At 40.3% G+C, this 17123-nt stretch overlaps 1 protein-coding gene and 1 non-coding gene across 2 annotated transcripts; both read left to right on the plus strand.

The window, feature by feature from the left end:
* Positions 1 to 5784: 5784 nt before the first annotated feature.
* Positions 5785 to 5857, plus strand: trnak-uuu (transfer RNA lysine (anticodon UUU)). Its single transcript has one exon. It is a non-coding gene; the product is annotated as a tRNA-Lys (tRNA).
* A 1206-nt stretch (positions 5858 to 7063) lies between these two features.
* LOC109634594 (solute carrier family 25 member 36-A-like) lies at positions 7064 to 16847 on the plus strand. Its single transcript, XM_020095207.2, has 7 exons — positions 7064 to 7594; positions 9507 to 9671; positions 9941 to 10018; positions 11204 to 11304; positions 13284 to 13350; positions 13563 to 13852; positions 13944 to 16847. The coding sequence occupies exons 1-7, from the start codon at positions 7554 to 7556 to the stop codon at positions 14135 to 14137; spliced, it is 936 nt and encodes a 311-aa protein (XP_019950766.1). The 5' UTR covers positions 7064 to 7553; the 3' UTR covers positions 14138 to 16847.
* The last annotated feature ends 276 nt before the right edge of the window (positions 16848 to 17123 follow it).

Raw genomic sequence — 17123 nt, forward strand, 5'->3', positions numbered from 1 at the left:
ATACAGACCATTTACCAGTCGTGGCCCAGAGCTGAAAAAACATCATCTTCCATGTGGGATGTTTTGGGATGTTATGTCACAAACTGTTTATTTTTCTGATGTTCTCTATTTCACGTGGCATCTATTGCACCTCTGTCCGTCCTGAGAGAAGGATCCCTCACATGGGTCTCTCTCTGAGGGTTCACCGTTCTTTTCCCTGTTAATAGAGTTAAGGGCAGAGAATGTCACACCTTGTTAAACCCTATGAGACAAATCCTGATTTGTGAATATGGGCTAAACAAATAAAATTAGATTGATGATAAGGTTCAAGCATGCCCATAGCCAACTGAGTTGTCCGAGGTCTCGGACCATGAAGATGTTTAGGGTTAAAGATAAAACTTGAAGCTAAATGATAACAGCTACATGCAGGTACCTCCACACATTATCCTGACAGGCTGCATGTGTGGTCAGCTGAAATCTGATCGATTCCTGAAGTCACTAACCACCAATACAAAACAATTTGTTCAGATTTTTTTTGATGTATAACAGGGAATACATTTCAATGTATATTCAATTATGTGTGACTTTCCATCAAAGCTATAGAGCTAACTGTAAACATTGAAACAGACTTCGATGTGCACCTGAATCAGGGATTGTGCATGGAAGTTGGACATATATTTGGACAACCGCCAGTGGATTCAGGCTAAATCATTTTTTTCTTTGAAAAACGAGTTAATAATGTGCTTGTATTTTGAAAGGAAGATATATTCTATGTTCCGGTATAGTGGCTTGTTTTGGTCTTTTCTTTCTAACTTGACGGTTGTGAGACATAATCTGTAGTCGACTGGTTCAACTCCACCAAATCCCAACCTCACTGCGCCACCTACTGGATTTAAGACAGAGATGCACATGTGCACAAATGTGTATTAAAAATGCATTTAGTTGTAAATGACAACAAAAGAGACTTTTTGTGTGCATGTAATTTTATTAAAAAGACGCTAAAAGCTATTTTCAAATTATTTAGCGTAATTGGTTCTTCAAACATTTTTCTGACGCTGTGTTCTCGTGTTTGTGCATTAGTTCAATGTTTTGTGAAGTGATTTAAATCTGCTACTCATCAGTGATGATTGAATAAACTGTTTTCTAAAATTATACATCACTTCCAGCTACCTCTATAAGATGAAAAGCTTAAAAGATTAAAAAGCTATAAACCTGAAACAGAGTTTTAAAAAAATGAATAATAATAAGGTGATGGCTGCTTTGGAAAGGATTCAGTATAAGAAATATCAATATTATGTCCTTCTGCTAAATTGCTGCTGATCTAAATTAAAGTCATGAAGGATGGATAGAGGGGGAATTGACATATTCCTCAGGCAATGATTTACTCTGACTGTGTGAGCGTCTCTATGGGGATTCCTGCCCGTCTCTTATTTCAGTATGAATGACTGCTACAGTAGCAGAACAGTAAACAGTGAGAGAAAATGTGGGCAGCATCACTTTTAGATAAAATTAATCTTAATGTTTGCTTCTGCATAAACTGACACCAGCCTTTCTAACACTCACCTGCAAGTGTAAATTGCATCTGCCAGCTATTTCTATTCTTGTAACATCTCTGCGGCTGTGGTGTTTCTGCACTGCACTTCTTGTTCCTATGGTGTTATGTATTTTATATACTGTGCCTCCTTACTACCTATAACTGAATCAAGATTTCATTTCTGTCCTTTGGCTTTAGTAGCTTCAGTGATTTGAAAATTAGATGCCAGATGCAAAATTATCAGCTAGATGACTTCTGCCTGTGTCCTTTACTGCTGCTGTGTGGTTGCCACTAATCATTGTCACATATGCAGCAGCACACCCCTATCTGCTCATGTGGTTGGTGAATTCTGCAAAGGGACACTGAGTTTACTCACATTCAGCCTCTGTCAGAGCAAGACACTAAGACAGGACTTAAATGCCGGGAGAAAAACAAGCTGACATTGGTGCTCTGTTACCAAGAGAACATAACAGCATGACACACTGCATTCTTTATCAGCTCACCTGATTCATTTCCAGCTGGATGTGTAAACAAGCATCAATTCTTCATGTTAACATTTTTCACACAGTCAGTTCTAAGCTGGATGTGTTTAAAAGGTCTATCCTCTTGAGTTTAGGACACATTATATATATATATATATATATATATATATGTTGACAATATCTTATAACTGAAAATGTCAATTTCTCCTGTTCTGAAAAGCAGCTTCTTTCCGCACTTGTCCAGTTCCATTGGTTTCCTGAATCTGTTCATGGTTTTCAGAAAGCTTGTCATTATCACAATTTGTCAACTGAGTGATATCGATGCAGAGCAGCAGAGGTGAGTTGGGCCACCAGCCCAGATATCACCTGATGGGCCACACAGACAAACTGAGTAGTTTCATTTGTCTCCTCTGTTCTAGATGTAACTCTATGTTCCGAAGCTAGTTGTTTTCTTTTTTAGAGCTTTTTCACTGTAAAGTTAATTTGTGAGGTTTTGAGATGTCAGTGGATGAAATGTTCTATGTTGGACAAATGTACAACTTTGCTTGTTTCCCAGTTCTTTCTGCTGAGCAAAGGTCAGTGGCTGTTGCTTTGTTTTTACAGTACAGACCATTGATAGATGGACTAACCCTATGAGTGCTCCCCAAAAGTGAAGCCAAACACCACCACCTGGTGGCTGGCTGCAGTAACCTCCATGTTAGTAGATGGGACCTTGTCCAAACTAAAAAGTCAAATTACACGGCAAATAAATTATCCTCAAAGATTATTTCAGTAATCTCAGAAAGTCAATGAATAAGTTCACTAAATAATTCAGAATCACCAGTTAATCATTGCAGCTCAGTGACTTACATTCTTTTAAGCTTCATGTTTTTTCAGTACAGGTGAGATGTCAATCAGATTATCACATGATTATCATATAATTGCAAAGACTTCAACACAGTCTCCTGCTGCATCTGCATCAGGGTAGGGTCCTGGACCAAACTTGACTGAGTCTGAAATAGTTGATAATTGAATTTAGGCCTCCCAGAGGAAGCTGGCCTTCAGCGGATCATTGTCTGTGGCTTCCTCACTCCTCTGCTGCAGTAATATCCGAGGGTATGGCAGTCATATGAGCCGTGCTGCTGAACGTGCAACCACTTAACGTGACTTTTTCCCTTCTCACATAGTCATGGGACAGGGATGACAGGGAGGATGTGTCTGATTTGGAATTAACGTGTGTGCCTGAGTGTGTGTGTTTATGTTGCCATGTGAAAACCTGAAACTGGTAACTTTAAAACATTTTGTAATATGTCTGTGTTCTGCAGCCAAGTAAATTCAACCAATTCAAAATATGCTTGGAAACCAGTTGTGCCTGTCAACATCACGAGATAATGATTTGCAGTCAGCCATGAGTGCATGTCTGGTATCTGATCTCAAGTAATGATAAATGTTATCGCTCATGCAAACAGTGATGGTTATGTGACAATGACTAATGACATTTCCATCCACCTCTGCTGTGTTAATAATCCAATGTTAGCTTGCTAACCTGCTGAAGTAGAGTGGTGAACATGGTAAACATTGCACTTACTAAACCTCAGCACATTAACAAGCCTCATTAACCATTGTGAGTGTGTTAGCATGGTGATGTTTGCATTTAGATAAAAGCACTGTATTCCCTCTGTCCTCCATCATCTCAGCGAGGGTACTTTTTAAAACATATGTGTCCATATAACATTTTATTAACCTAGCTGTCAGTGACCATTGTACGCTATGATGCCTCATGTGAACAGAAAAGTGATGAATAAAAGGGTACATTTGCAAAATAGTATTGTTTTCATCAATATTGCCAAACTTGATAATTTACTGAAGACATTAATTTAATAAACTTAAGAAGTGAATATAGACTAACTGTGGTAGAAAGTCACAACATTTCAAATTCCACATTTACAATACATGCAATATGTGTGACAAATGTGAGGATTGTTACGTTATACTACTTAGCTTAAACAGAGATAATGTAAATTTACCATCACAACGTTTAGCTGACAGCTATTGTTACCAATGACTGTGTAGATGAAGGTTTTACACACACACGTTTTTTAAACTGCTATTAGTAGTCATACAAATAAAGAAGTTATAAGCTGCTATAATTGATTTATTTTATTGATGCTGGGGTAACAGAAAATTGTACACCATTTTTGACCCAAAACACAAAAAATATAGATTACATTAGATACATCAAGTGATGAACCCTGCAATCTATTTTACTTGGATTTTTTGTTAATTCTTTGGTGCACTATTCGTCAATATTGAAAATGGCCGCAGAGACAGCATGTTGCAGCTAAAGGAGGTCAGAGTTGAATGTGAGTAGATGAAAGCTTGTCCTCAGTGGGTGCTGTCACGATGCCAGGGTGCACGTGAGATAAGCGTGGGTGCCTGTCAGCTCCATTGTCAACCGTGTCACAGACATAAACCCAATGCCTGGAAAATAGTTAAAGTTTAACTGGTATTTTATTAACTGGTGTACATCAACAAGCATCGATTTCTATTCTCCCCAGAGCACATTTCCAAGATTACAGAATGCTGAATGATGACTTTTACAGACACAGGCCTACTTGGAGATCAACCAGTGTTGAAGTAAAACGTTTGGTAACCTAACAATTATTGTTCACGATGTTGTGTTGACCTACATACATACTGTACACATCCGTGCTTAACCTGATGCAGGTGTTTCCTGAATAAAGGGTATATATGAAGTAATCTCCAAATAAGGGGACTGTGACAAACAGGAAACTTGTCTAGTATTTCGTCACAGTGAGGGATTCCTCAAATCAGAGGCAGAACTCAGACTCAGGGGCCACAAAGGTGCCAGATTTTACAAAGGAGGGTGAAGTATTTGTCCCTTATTCAGAAAAGTCATAATTTGTGAGTTTGCTATAACTTTGAGCAAAGACACACATTTAAGTTTTTCTGTTTAGTTTGGTTTGAATTAGTTTTTTGAAGCAGAGTGGAATGTCATGATTGACAGCTGAGGACTCCATTACACAGGAGAAATCAGATAAAGTTATATGCATTCTTTATACAGTATATATATACCAGTCTATATTTGCAAAGGGAATATATTGGTATTTGTTCTTCCAATAGTGATCCATCTGTTGTAAGTATTTGTTGGTGATGATGTTTAGCATTTTCATTATTAAGAAAGCAACCAACAAACCTTGCCTGATAAGTCAATGTATGAGATTACTGACTGGCCGAAGGCCAACTTTGACTGAATATGAGTCAACCCAAAGCCCCTGACTAAATGTTTACTCTCAAAGGTCAAACTAACTTTTTATTCAACTATTTCCAGACAGACCTGACATCAAGATTTCAGCCTCTGCTGCTACACCCAAAGCAAAAAGACCAAAAACAGTCTTCCTTGACAAACACACACAGCTTATGTACTTGGAGTTCCTGAAACCATTCACATTCAGCTGCCTTCAGGAAATGCACAGAGAACTTCAGTAGGTGTTACATGTGTGTAAATATGTACACACATGTAACACCTATTTACAGCCCTAAGGCAACAATCGCTCCTTTCTTTTAAAGGAGTCCTCCAGTTACACAACTGAGTTTTAACATTCAGGTTCAGCAACATCTGACACTGTTTTACTTTATTTCACGATCAAACAGCAGATGGACCATGAGGCATACAACAAACTTGTCCTACATGATAACAGCAGCGCAATACACAATGTGAAATAAAAGTATTTTTATGCTCTACGTTCTCTACGTTTAAAAATATATAGATGTTGCAGCACTGTCAGAGCCCGGATAGCTCAGTCGGTAGAGCATCAGACTTTTAATCTGAGGGTCCAGGGTTCAAGTCCCTGTTCGGGCGGGAGTATTTTTGCAGCTCAAACATAATAAAGTCTAAATAAATACACTCTATGATAATATATAATAATTCTTCTCCAATCATTTTCCATTATTCTCATTTTCTTCAAAGTCAATCAATCTGTTTCCATCTTTGGTCTCTGTACTTTTTCTATTGTCGACGTCTTCAACAATGAGCCCACTGCCTGAATTTTACCTGTTGATCCCGTCTCTGTGGGATTTGTTCTTTATTTCACTCTATGGTTTTATATTCCAAGTAAGATGCCGCCAGTGTTATCGTACTTTACCAGGCTGCTAACTATAGTGAGCTCATTTATTACACTGACAAACGACTGTAACACAGGGGTTAACATCGCTATTGGTAAGAGTTATTAAAACCGCAGTTTATTAATTCATCGTTACATTCGCTATTTGTTACGTTGTTGGGTTTATTTTGTTTTCCATATACTGCTCGTCTTTATATAAATCAAGGTACACCATAGTAAGGTTAAACAACATTTTTTTGGCTCCATTTTACATAGAGAGTGTGAATATGTTTTTTCCTATTGAATTTTGGTTGCACCTCATTCAGCTCAGTATAACATCATTATAATGTCAGAGCCTATGCTTATGCCCCATCTGTTGTGACCATAGACTGTACATAAAGATTTAAGAAAGGTTGTGATACAAGGCTTCATTTGAGCATGTTTATCAAGTAATAATAAAGTTGAGTAAACTTGTGTGTAACTTAAGTGTAATGCAAGCAGCTGTGGCATATTAGATAGGTAGACAGATACTTCACACTGAGCTGAGCTGTGTTGGAATTTTTATTATACTATTATATGAAAGATAATTGTTATGTGGTTTTACTATAGTATATAGAAATCTATAATAATGGATTTACAATAATTAAATTAATTTGTTTTTAATGTTATATAATTATAGACACAAATACAAGGCAGTGAATACAATTCAGAAATAAAAGCATAATGTAAATGTATTAAAATCAAATTAAATGGTATTGTATTTCTAGATTGTGCATGAATAGACAGATATGAGTCCCCCCCCCCCCTCTCATAGTCTGATGTCCTCAGTTTTAAGAGACAACAACTGTCCTCTGTCCCGCCATCTCCTGAGAGACGAGCGCTGCCCTTCAAAATAAAAGCGCTATCACGTGAACGAGTAGTGGCAGGGCGGGTCCACGGGGCGCCTCGGCCAATCAGCGCCTGTGTTTTGCGGCTTCCCATTGGAGCACGAACACTGGGACCTGGCTCACAGACACCGTCAGTGATTCAAGGTGCGTCAACGTGAGCGAGGCCGAGCCGAGTCCGCAAGCAGTCGCTGTCATTCCTGCACCTCTGGACTTATCCCCCCCACCCTCCTCTACACCGAGGACCCGCGCGCTGTGGTGAAAGCTCTCCCCCGGTTCGCAAGAGGGGAAACGCCGCTGCCCCGTCGCTCTGACATCGACCTTTACCACCGGAAACCCGTTAGCTTGGGCAGCTAACGCGAGCTAGCTCAGTTAGCAGTTACATAGCGTCGTTTTTCCTCCCATGCAGCTGACCTCCACCACATCACAGCCGAGTAGCATTCGCTTGCTAGGTTGGGGGGGTCGTCGTCACTCCCCCACCCACCCACCCACCCACCCCTCTCTCCCCGCTGTTTCCCCACGTCCGTCCCCCGTGTGGTGTCCCGTGGACGGCTCTCGAATATGATCCACAATGAGTCAACGAGATACTTTAGTTCATCTGTTTGCTGGAGGGTGAGTAAATGTTCCCCGTGTCATAATTCAGCACAGGTCGCTAGCTAGCTCCGCACACTCCGGAGGGCTAACTGTGGTTACTAGCCGGCGTAGTTAACACGCAACAAACACTCGGGGTGCTTGTGTTGGTGTAACGATGTGTTCGCATGGAGACCTGGTGTTAGCATCGGTGTGTCAGGTGCCAAGCTAACCTGGTCGGGCATGTGTGCACCGGGAGTTGAGCTCAATGTCATACGTCGCAATGACATTTCAACGTATGAACGATAATCCCTTCATGCGTGGGTGATCTGTTCCCGTCCTTGGTTTTCGTGGTAGCTCACTAAATGTTACAGAAGCCGAGGATCAGCTTGAGCAGGTGTTGAATAAAGCGAGCCTGACCCACTCTCAGTGTCACGAGGGCATCCAAACAAAACGTGAGCGAGCTGCCACCAAAGGTCACCCAGAGAACGGTGTTTGAAACCCACAGACACAATGTGTGTGCTCGGATGTGACTGATGCAACATCTAAAAACAGTGGGGACACGGTGGAGCTGCTCTTTTCTCTCCTGCTCCTCTGGGAGGATGATAGTGGCACGACTTGTGCCCAGTCTGATTAAAACCAGGGACTGTTGTGATTCTTCGTAGACACATTTTTGTCATTATTCCATATGGCCTCGGGCAGATTACCTTGGAAATGAATTGTGACATTGATTGTATTGTATTTGTTGTCTGCCTGGCTCTTCTTAACGCACTGATTCTCATGCTGTCTGCCTGAAAGCCTTCATTATTTTATTGTGCAGCTTCTCTGATTACTAATTACAGCTGAATGAAGTACACTGATCATTTGATTTGCCTTAATCAGAATCTTTGTTTATTGCTATGTATCATTAAACATACAAGTAATGTTCTACAGTATGTTTGTGCATAAGCATGTATATTAAAATATATATATATCATAGTATTTTTAATGTTATGCACAGTACGATGTAATATCACAGCTGAGGGTGAGGACATTTTTTCGTGGTGCAATGATGGGGTCCTAGACAACTACAGTCAACTACTGTTCTTGTTTGCCAGAAGTTTTGATCCTTTTATAAACATGCTTTGCACATGCACTTATTCAAGATATTCATATTTGTGCATTTTAAAACCCTCTATCCAGGACAATAAGCTTATTTCTGCAAACGTAGCAAGCATGCGCTATCTCCAATGCAGTGCTATTTGAGATTGAACCCTAACTAAAGATAACCATTGTCATTCTTGCTTTTGAAATCCTCTCATGGGGTCACATTACATTCAGTTTATTTAAGTACTCCCTTTAGATTATGTACACTACACAGGTGACCTGATAAACCAGAGTTGGTCATAAAGTGACACCCTGGGTGAAGCTGTGTGTCTGCAGGCTGTCGGGTAATGCATGTCTAAAGATCTCGGCTCACAAGTTTGAAAGTCTGTTAGTGCTAAAACGTGTAAATGATTTATTTTAATATTCACAAGTTGTCAAAGTGCAGGTTTTATAAATAGGGGAAACAAGACGAGAAACCAATTAGCAAATTTTTCTTGAACAAAAGACCGTAGCCGCTAGGAGTTTTGATTTAGCATTTTTTTAATATTCCTTGTATGAAAATATATACATCTTTGATTCTGGTATGTGGTCTGGTGACACAGAACAGAAAGCTTGCTGTCATCCCCAAGAAACACAAAGCATTCCTGACTAGATCTCTGTGTTCCCACACTGGGTTTTTGTCTTGTCTGGATGCCAGAGAGCTTCAGAATTCCACTAATCACACCATTGGCTAATGTATTTATGCATGAAAGTGTGATGACTCTGAGTGTTTTTGCCATTCGAGCACGCTTGCTATCAGTCTGTTCACTGAGACTGTAGAATGTTCACTGTCTCACCTCCACCTTCTCCATCCCTGTGTTTCTGTCAGATGTGGGGGCACGGTAGGAGCCATATTAACTTGCCCCCTAGAAGTAGTGAAGACACGTCTGCAGTCATCTTCCATCACACACTACGTGTCTGAGGTTCATCTCAATACTGTCAACGGGGCCAGTGTGGCCCGCATGACCCCTCCAGGGCCCCTGCACTGTCTCAAGTGAGTACTCAACATTTATGTCCTTTGCACCGATGCAGCTATGTTGAACAGACAGTTTTTATTTTATGTTCATCACACACAGTTATTTTTCAACAAACTATGGTTATCAGAACTAGCTTATGATCTTTATTTGAGCTTTACGTGGAACTGTTCACGAACATCAACCAGCCACAACATTAAAACTAGTTAAATGTTTTTGTACATTTTTTGAGCATTGAATGAAGGCTTACTATTTGTTATTTGGATTTTTGCCTGTGTGTTTTGGTCAGATTGATACTGGAGAAAGAAGGACCTCGCTCACTCTTCAGGGGCTTGGGGCCAAACTTGGTGGGTGTGGCACCTTCCAGGTAAGCTGACTCCTGTCATCTTCATCTTCATCATATTCTTAGCAACTTGCACCACTTTTGAGTATGACTTGAAAGACTATTAGTGTTGTCCTTAAATGACAGTCATTGGATCTCTTTGAGTACTTCAAATAATTGAATTGTCAAAAGAATGCATATGCCTATCTTTTTTTTTTTTAAATTAATCATTACTGCGTAGACGTAAAGGGAAGATTACTCCTTGTGGCTCTGTTTGAAGGGGTAGGACCACTGGAAAAGATTTGGGACAGGGCATTCATTTTGTTTTGCTTTTTATCACGGAAGAACAATTCATAGCTGTCCTGTGAACTCTTTGCCCGTCCCTTCGTGGTTTAAGTCATTGTCCCTTGACGTTTCTGTTCAATTACATTTACCCACCCTCGTCCCCTAAAACAGGATGTGATGTCACATTTCACCGGTGGGTGATTAATAAACCTTTACAGACTCATTTGTTGTTTTAAGAGGATGAACAGCTGTGAGGAACATCGGTGTTATGTAACCACCACCAAAGTGATCTTTGAGGTCGCTTAGTGACAAGGAAGCATTAGGGGTCCATGGCCATTTATGTCCCATTCATCTTCATGACTTTCACATCAGTTTGTGTGCTGGTGATGTGCTTCTTGGGACACATGGCAACAGCAGCAGCTTTTTAAGAACAGTTTTGAGTCCATGTCTGGGAAATACTCTGAGCTGACTGCAGTTAGGTAATAAGTTATAACATTCATGATCTTCAATTATCCCTGGTGTCAGTGTTTGGAGCAAAGTGGTTGCTAATGGCAGTGGGCGGAGCAAGCAGGTGCCAGCGCTAAGCATTCGTAAAGTGTTTGGCTTTCTTGCTACGTGAATGCTGGTGCAGATCAATGCAAGTGAAGTCAACAAGGCCTATCTGAACTGTGACGTAGATTTAAAGATCAGCATCATTAACAGCCTAAAAAAGATGAATAAGATTATGAAATTAAACAGTTATATTAAAGCTGACAACCCTGACTGATCATTAAGCTAAACCAGACAGTGTTATTAGTTAATGAAGTGTAATTAATAAGTTACACTCCTACAGGAGGTAAATAGTGGACTGAGACTCATCAGCTTTACATGAAAACACAAAAAATATCCCTTGTACATGTGTAACATGCATTGACCTTTCTTTTCTTTTTTTTATACCTACAACAGAGCAATCTACTTTGCTGCTTACTCTACTGCCAAAGAGAAATTGAACGGTGTGTTGGAACCTGACTCCACACAGGTACACATGGTGTCGGCTGGAATGGCAGGTAACTGTATATCCGAGCACCACCATGTTTTGTTTTTCAACACATTGTAACGTAGTAAACATTTGCAGCGTACTTGTGAGAAAAGCTGAGTTAACAGACCCGTTACAGTGCTGGTAGGTTGAGATGAATAGAGGTGGTACATGCAGGAACAGGCATGTAGGTGCTCTCTGCATTCGTAGATCCCTCTGCAGAGAGCACGCAGTGATAGAACCAACTTGTGTTTGGTTGGAAGGACTTCTCTTTTGTAACACTCCTGAAGCCCCTGTGTCTGCCAAAAGTTATCCTGTTTCCATCACGTTATTCCTAGGTGTACTGCTACAGCAATCCTCGAGTTGTTTAATTAACGTATCATGTTACGAGGCCACGTTTAAATTTTAAATCATTACTCTCAAATTCTTTGTATGTCAAGAGTAGGTCATCTGCTCTTGTGTCAGTGTGATCCTGCTGGGAGTGTAGGACCATTAAAATGTGGGTCAGACAAGCAGCTGCATCATCTCTCTCTGTGTGTGTGTGTGTGTGTGTGTGTGTGTGTGTGTGTGTGTGTGTGTGTGTGTGTGTGTGTGTGTGTGTGTGTGTGTGTGTGTGTGTGTGTGTGTGTGTGTGTGTGTGTGTGTGTGTATATATATATATATAGGTGAGTCTGACAGGTTTATGGTTGGTGCCTCTTTTAGCTCGATATGACACAGACTTTTCCATAAGATCGGTCAAGGTCAGCGTCTGTGCAGACTACTTCAGTACATAGCTCAATAATATTTTTAAATCTTTTATATAATTCCTTTATCACTACATGGATTAATGAATGTAAATATGGAGCTAGCTTCTTGCCAAAACAAGCATACGCATACATTTTTTTTGCAAATACAAAACAGTATAATACATATATATAAATATATATACATCTCAAAGAGATGTTCCACAAGTACGACAAAAAAAGTATTGTATTACTCACATGACCACCTATGTGTTATGTTGAGTAGTGTGTACTGAGTAATTTACCCTCCAGGCCACAGCAGGCTATTTCTTATTCTTTACAAGTTCTTTATTCTGTAGAAGTACATTTATGTAAAAGTAGAGGCATTAATTCAAAGTACAAAAGTATTAACAGAGTTAAGTCATTGCAGCTGAAGGGTGTCTTTGTCTTCAAAGACAAAATCACCATCCACTGCAGCAGTTTCTTTAAGAAAGTGAAACCTGTGTGATTTTAACAGCGTAAAACAATGATGCATGAAGAAAGCGCAGCAGTCTGGATACAACTTGGTTTCATCCACATCCAGAAAACTCACAAAATGCTCTTCAACCTTCTAGTTTTAATCTCTACTGTGAAAACACCTGTTCAGCATTCAGTCCACTTTGTTATTGTCACTGTTTTGCTTATTATGTTTTTTAGCTGTACTCTTACCTCTTGTCCCGTTTGCTGTCTTGGTGGTGGGTTAAATCCTGGGGGAATGGGTTAAAGTTAAATGGTTGCATGCCAGTCATTTCGCTACACACAAGCCTGTGTCTGTTTTAGGCTTTTACTCTACCGTAGCTCTCCTCTTGCAAGGGCGGGAGACCCCCGAACCACCAGGGGTCTCTAGCTGCATCTGTGAGGAGTTACTTGGGTCTGCGTGAGTACTCACCACAGATCTGTGCTTTTTTCTCAAAATGTCTGCTTGTTCTATCACCGTCTATGCACTTCGATCCTCTTCTGCCTTATCTGGTCCATGGATGAGAAGACATTTTAACTGTTTGAATGAAAAGTACAATTTTTTTATGCCATTGATTTCCCCCCCCCCCCCACTAGCAAACATAGACTTATCTGTAGAGGGGCGAGCATTCTCTCCCTCTCTCTGAGCTGCTCATGTGACTTTATATTTTGTTAAAGAGATGAAAGAACTTTAAAGAGCATTTGTGTATCTTGTAGAGTTTTGCTTTGAGGACAGTTTTCTGTGTTCTGCAGTTTAAGCAAAGTTTAATCCAGTTCAACTTGTTTTCATCAGGTTTTACAGCTATCACAGCAACCAATCCAATATGGTTGATAAAGACCCGCCTACAACTGGATGCGAGGTAAATATGAAACTTGAGTGTGTGCTTAACATATTTTACATATAAATATATATAATATAAATATATTATATTTATATAAAAATCGCAATTATGAATTTTGTGCACATTTTTAGGACAGCAACAGGATGCCCTCAAATGTGTAATGTCACAATCTGTCAACAGATTTGATAAAAGTTGTTGTGACTTTTCAAAATGTATCCGTTTGTTCTCAGGAATCGAGGTGAGCACAAGATGAGTGCGTTTGAGTGTGTGCGGCGGGTGTATCAGACAGACGGCCTGCGAGGCTTCTACAGGGGAATGTCTGCATCCTATGCCGGCATCTCAGAGACTGTGATCCACTTTGTGATTTATGAAAACATCAAACGACGCCTCTTGGAGGCAAAGGCAACGCAAAACATGGACGACGAGGAGGAGACATCTAAAGATGCCTCAGACTTTGTGGGAATGATGCTTGCTGCTGCCACCTCCAAGACCTGTGCCACAACTATCGCTTATCCTCATGGTGAGAGTCAGACTTAGCAATGAGCTAACATAGGCTGCTTTGGTGCTCATGTTCCCTATAACCTTTTCCATCTTTCCTTTCCCTTCTGCAGAAGTGATCCGGACAAGGCTACGTGAGGAGGGCACCAAGTATCGCTCTTTCTTCCAGACTCTAACGACAGTGCCCAAAGAGGAGGGCTACCGTGCCCTGTACCGCGGCCTCTTCACTCACCTGGTACGACAGATCCCCAACACCGCCATCATGATGTGCACCTACGAGTTGGTGGTCTACCTCCTGAACGGTTAAACCATCCCCCCCACACCTAAACCTTTAAGACAGTATATGTAACCCTGCCCTTGTTCGGAGATGGAGAAAAGAAAACGAGCGCGACTGTACACCAGTTAGCACAACCACCTCACCAGAAGAGGACGGGGCGGCGTCATGACGACCATCGTCTCAGTGATGCAAGCGGGTTGTTAAAAAATAAGTTGGGAGCATTGTTGTATAACCAAAGGGTCTGGCACAAGGAGGAGGATTGAAAAGATCCTTGCATTGGTTTGGGGAATCTTGGTTTAATTGGCAAATAAACAGTTTCCCTATTTTTATTTTTATTCCATCCTTTTCTCCCTTTGCTTACATTTATGTTGCCTGTGCAAGCTCAGACTACCTAAGAAAGCACCAGTTACATTGTATTCTGCATCAAATTATGAACGAGAATACAGTAATTCTTAGGAAATAGAGAATGCAAGTTCTGCAGTGGTGATCAGATGTTAAAATAACCATATTTCCTGCATTCCTAGAAGCCCAGAAAACAGAAATGCCCAGACTCAGGAGCGAGTTCTAAAGGTTAGAGTAGTGAGTGAGAACAAGGAGAAATCAGTGCTTTGGCTTGTTGAGGAAACTGAGGAGAAAAGGGCGGAGTAACGGAGGGAGGCGAATGGGAGATGTGCCTTGTGTGATGACAGGACTTAGACCATGATGCACGGCGGCGGTAGGAGGAGGCGGAGCTCTGGTTGACCTGTTACTGAGGATGTAGAAATGTAGTTGTACACTGGTATTGTGAGATTTTGGGTGTTCTTTTACATATCGTGAGCATAACACTGGTTGTGATATCCGCATGATGCAGGACTTTACATATGTCTGCTGCTCGTTACACTACAAACATGATGGATCTCTATTACAAGTCTGCTTAATGACATTGACCAATGAACCTGTAGAGGTGTGTGGGAGAAGAGTGCTCATTAAGGTTTGTTAGATGATAGAAAATCACCAAACTAAACCAGAATTTAATCCACTATTCTAACTACTGGAATATAAATAAGACACTGACCCATATTGTGAATTTAAAAGAAGAATATAATTAACACATTTTAACTAATGTAATGTTCATGGATGCAAACAAGAGTGTTTGTTCTTATTGCACTTTTCAATGTCTTTCTCTAGTATCTTCATCTCATTTTGTTAAGTTTCTTGACCAGTTCAGTTTTCCAGGCGAGGACAATCCTCAAGAGTTTTGTTCTGGAAAATGTGTAGAGTTTAAACCAGCATGTGAAGGAAGTTGCCAGTAATGTTCTTATAAATACACATTAATTAAATGCAGACCAGTTTTAAAAAAACAAATAAAACAACAGTAACTGTTATTTTGATTCCTTCCTGTTGTTAAGTTGTCATGTAAGGAAACAATCACTGCATTTCAACTGTTTAAAAACACGGAACAGCTTTTATTTTGTGTAATGTGTATGTGGATGTCCTCATGGAATGGAAAGGTGCTTGCGCTCTGCTTTTTTTCAGGTCATGTTTTCAAACTTACTCAACTGACAGAAGTTGTGATTTGATCACAGAATACATTTTCCCTTAGTGGTTACATGACACGAGAGCCCAGCCTGTTGACGACTTAATGCTGTGGTTATCTTTTCGTGTATAAAAACTTTGATTCATAGCATATCCTAACAGTTCACTGCTTCATAGCTCAGCTCGCTGGTGTGCAGCAGTAAGGGTATATCTGGTGTAAACCTGCAGCTCGGCTATGCTCACTCTCTCAGTGCCTGTTGTGCTTGAGATTGCAGCCACAGCCTCACTGTTTTTCCCCAGATGCTTTCCTCCAGTAAAAGAACTGGTGTGATCCTCAATGTGAACATTGAACAGTTTTACAGCACACGTGAAGGATGCATTAGATTAGCCTCATTGTACAAATCTTAGCAGAGGTGTGTTCATGTTTGCAGACAGTGCCATCAACGCACACTATTGTCGTAGTAAGATGTGAGTCCAGCTTTGACTTCTTTGCTGCTAGTAGTTACTGGACGTTTGTGTATCACTGTGCTGGCTACACTCCTATTGATTTAAAACAGGACAGATAGTGTGAGTTGATGAAGTGGTCAGTTTACCCAAATAACGACAAAACATTCTCTTGTGTTTTAGCCCTACTGATAGTTTTATATTTATTTTTCCAGGTTATGGGATATCACTGCTGTTAGACTCAAACAAGAACCCATTCAGTTCTGTTGTATCGATGCAGAGATCAGCAAAAAAATGCCAGAGGTCAAAGGGAAAATCTGATTTGCTTCTATTAATTTATTTTTACTCCTTACTTGGGTGAACTGACCCTTTTAAACTGTAAATTTCTATGCATCTCTTTCCCTCAAATCAGTGTTGGTTATTTGTCAGCGGATGCGTTCTTCCCTGCATTCTACACTTATTCTGTTGCACCCATTCTTTTGCATTGTCTGGTGACTATGTGTGAGTTTGAGTGTGTGCGTGCACGCTTAACTGACAATCGCATGTCACTCAGTCGTGTCGTTTGTGTAAGAGACCATAGAAGTATGTATGCACTCAGAAGAAAAACTGCAAACAGTGTTGTTTTTATCTCTATAAATAAATCGTTGCCTTTTCTTGTCTTCCCTTTGTTTTTCCGTGTTGTCTTTGATGAGCCCATTGTGAGTGCGGCTCAGTCTATGCATTCTCTCATACCTGTTTTTGTAAAACAAAAAGTCAATAAAATGGAAAGAGTGCAAGTAAATGTAAGTGTCTAAGAATGATGGTGTGACTGACGTTTTTTCTCACCACTGAAAATCATGATTCTCAGAAAAGTGAAAATCCCATTGTAGTTTAATTTTCACACATATGTTGCTTTGATTCACGAGTTCAAATATTTGACCCAGTGGTGCATAGTGTTGGGCCACACTGCATCTGTATTTCAGTGTGATCTTAACATGCAGAGAACCTTTTCAACATGAATCTTTTCACCCATCTGAATGAGTCATCTGTCACAAACTGGCTACTGGCACACGTGATC

The sequence above is a fragment of the Paralichthys olivaceus genome, chromosome 11, assembly GCF_024713975.1.
Source record: "Paralichthys olivaceus isolate ysfri-2021 chromosome 11, ASM2471397v2, whole genome shotgun sequence".
Taxonomy (NCBI): domain Eukaryota; kingdom Metazoa; phylum Chordata; class Actinopteri; order Pleuronectiformes; family Paralichthyidae; genus Paralichthys; species Paralichthys olivaceus.

Coding starts and splice junctions, on each gene's coding strand:
- LOC109634594 (XM_020095207.2), top strand. CDS start 7,554: ATGAGTCAACGAGATACTTTAGTTCATCTGTTTGCTGGAGG. Junction 9,672..9,940: donor GGGCCCCTGCACTGTCTCAA/GTGAGTACTCAA, acceptor TGTTTTGGTCAG/ATTGATACTGGAGAAAGAAG. Junction 13,351..13,562: donor CGCCTACAACTGGATGCGAG/GTAAATATGAAA, acceptor GTTTGTTCTCAG/GAATCGAGGTGAGCACAAGA.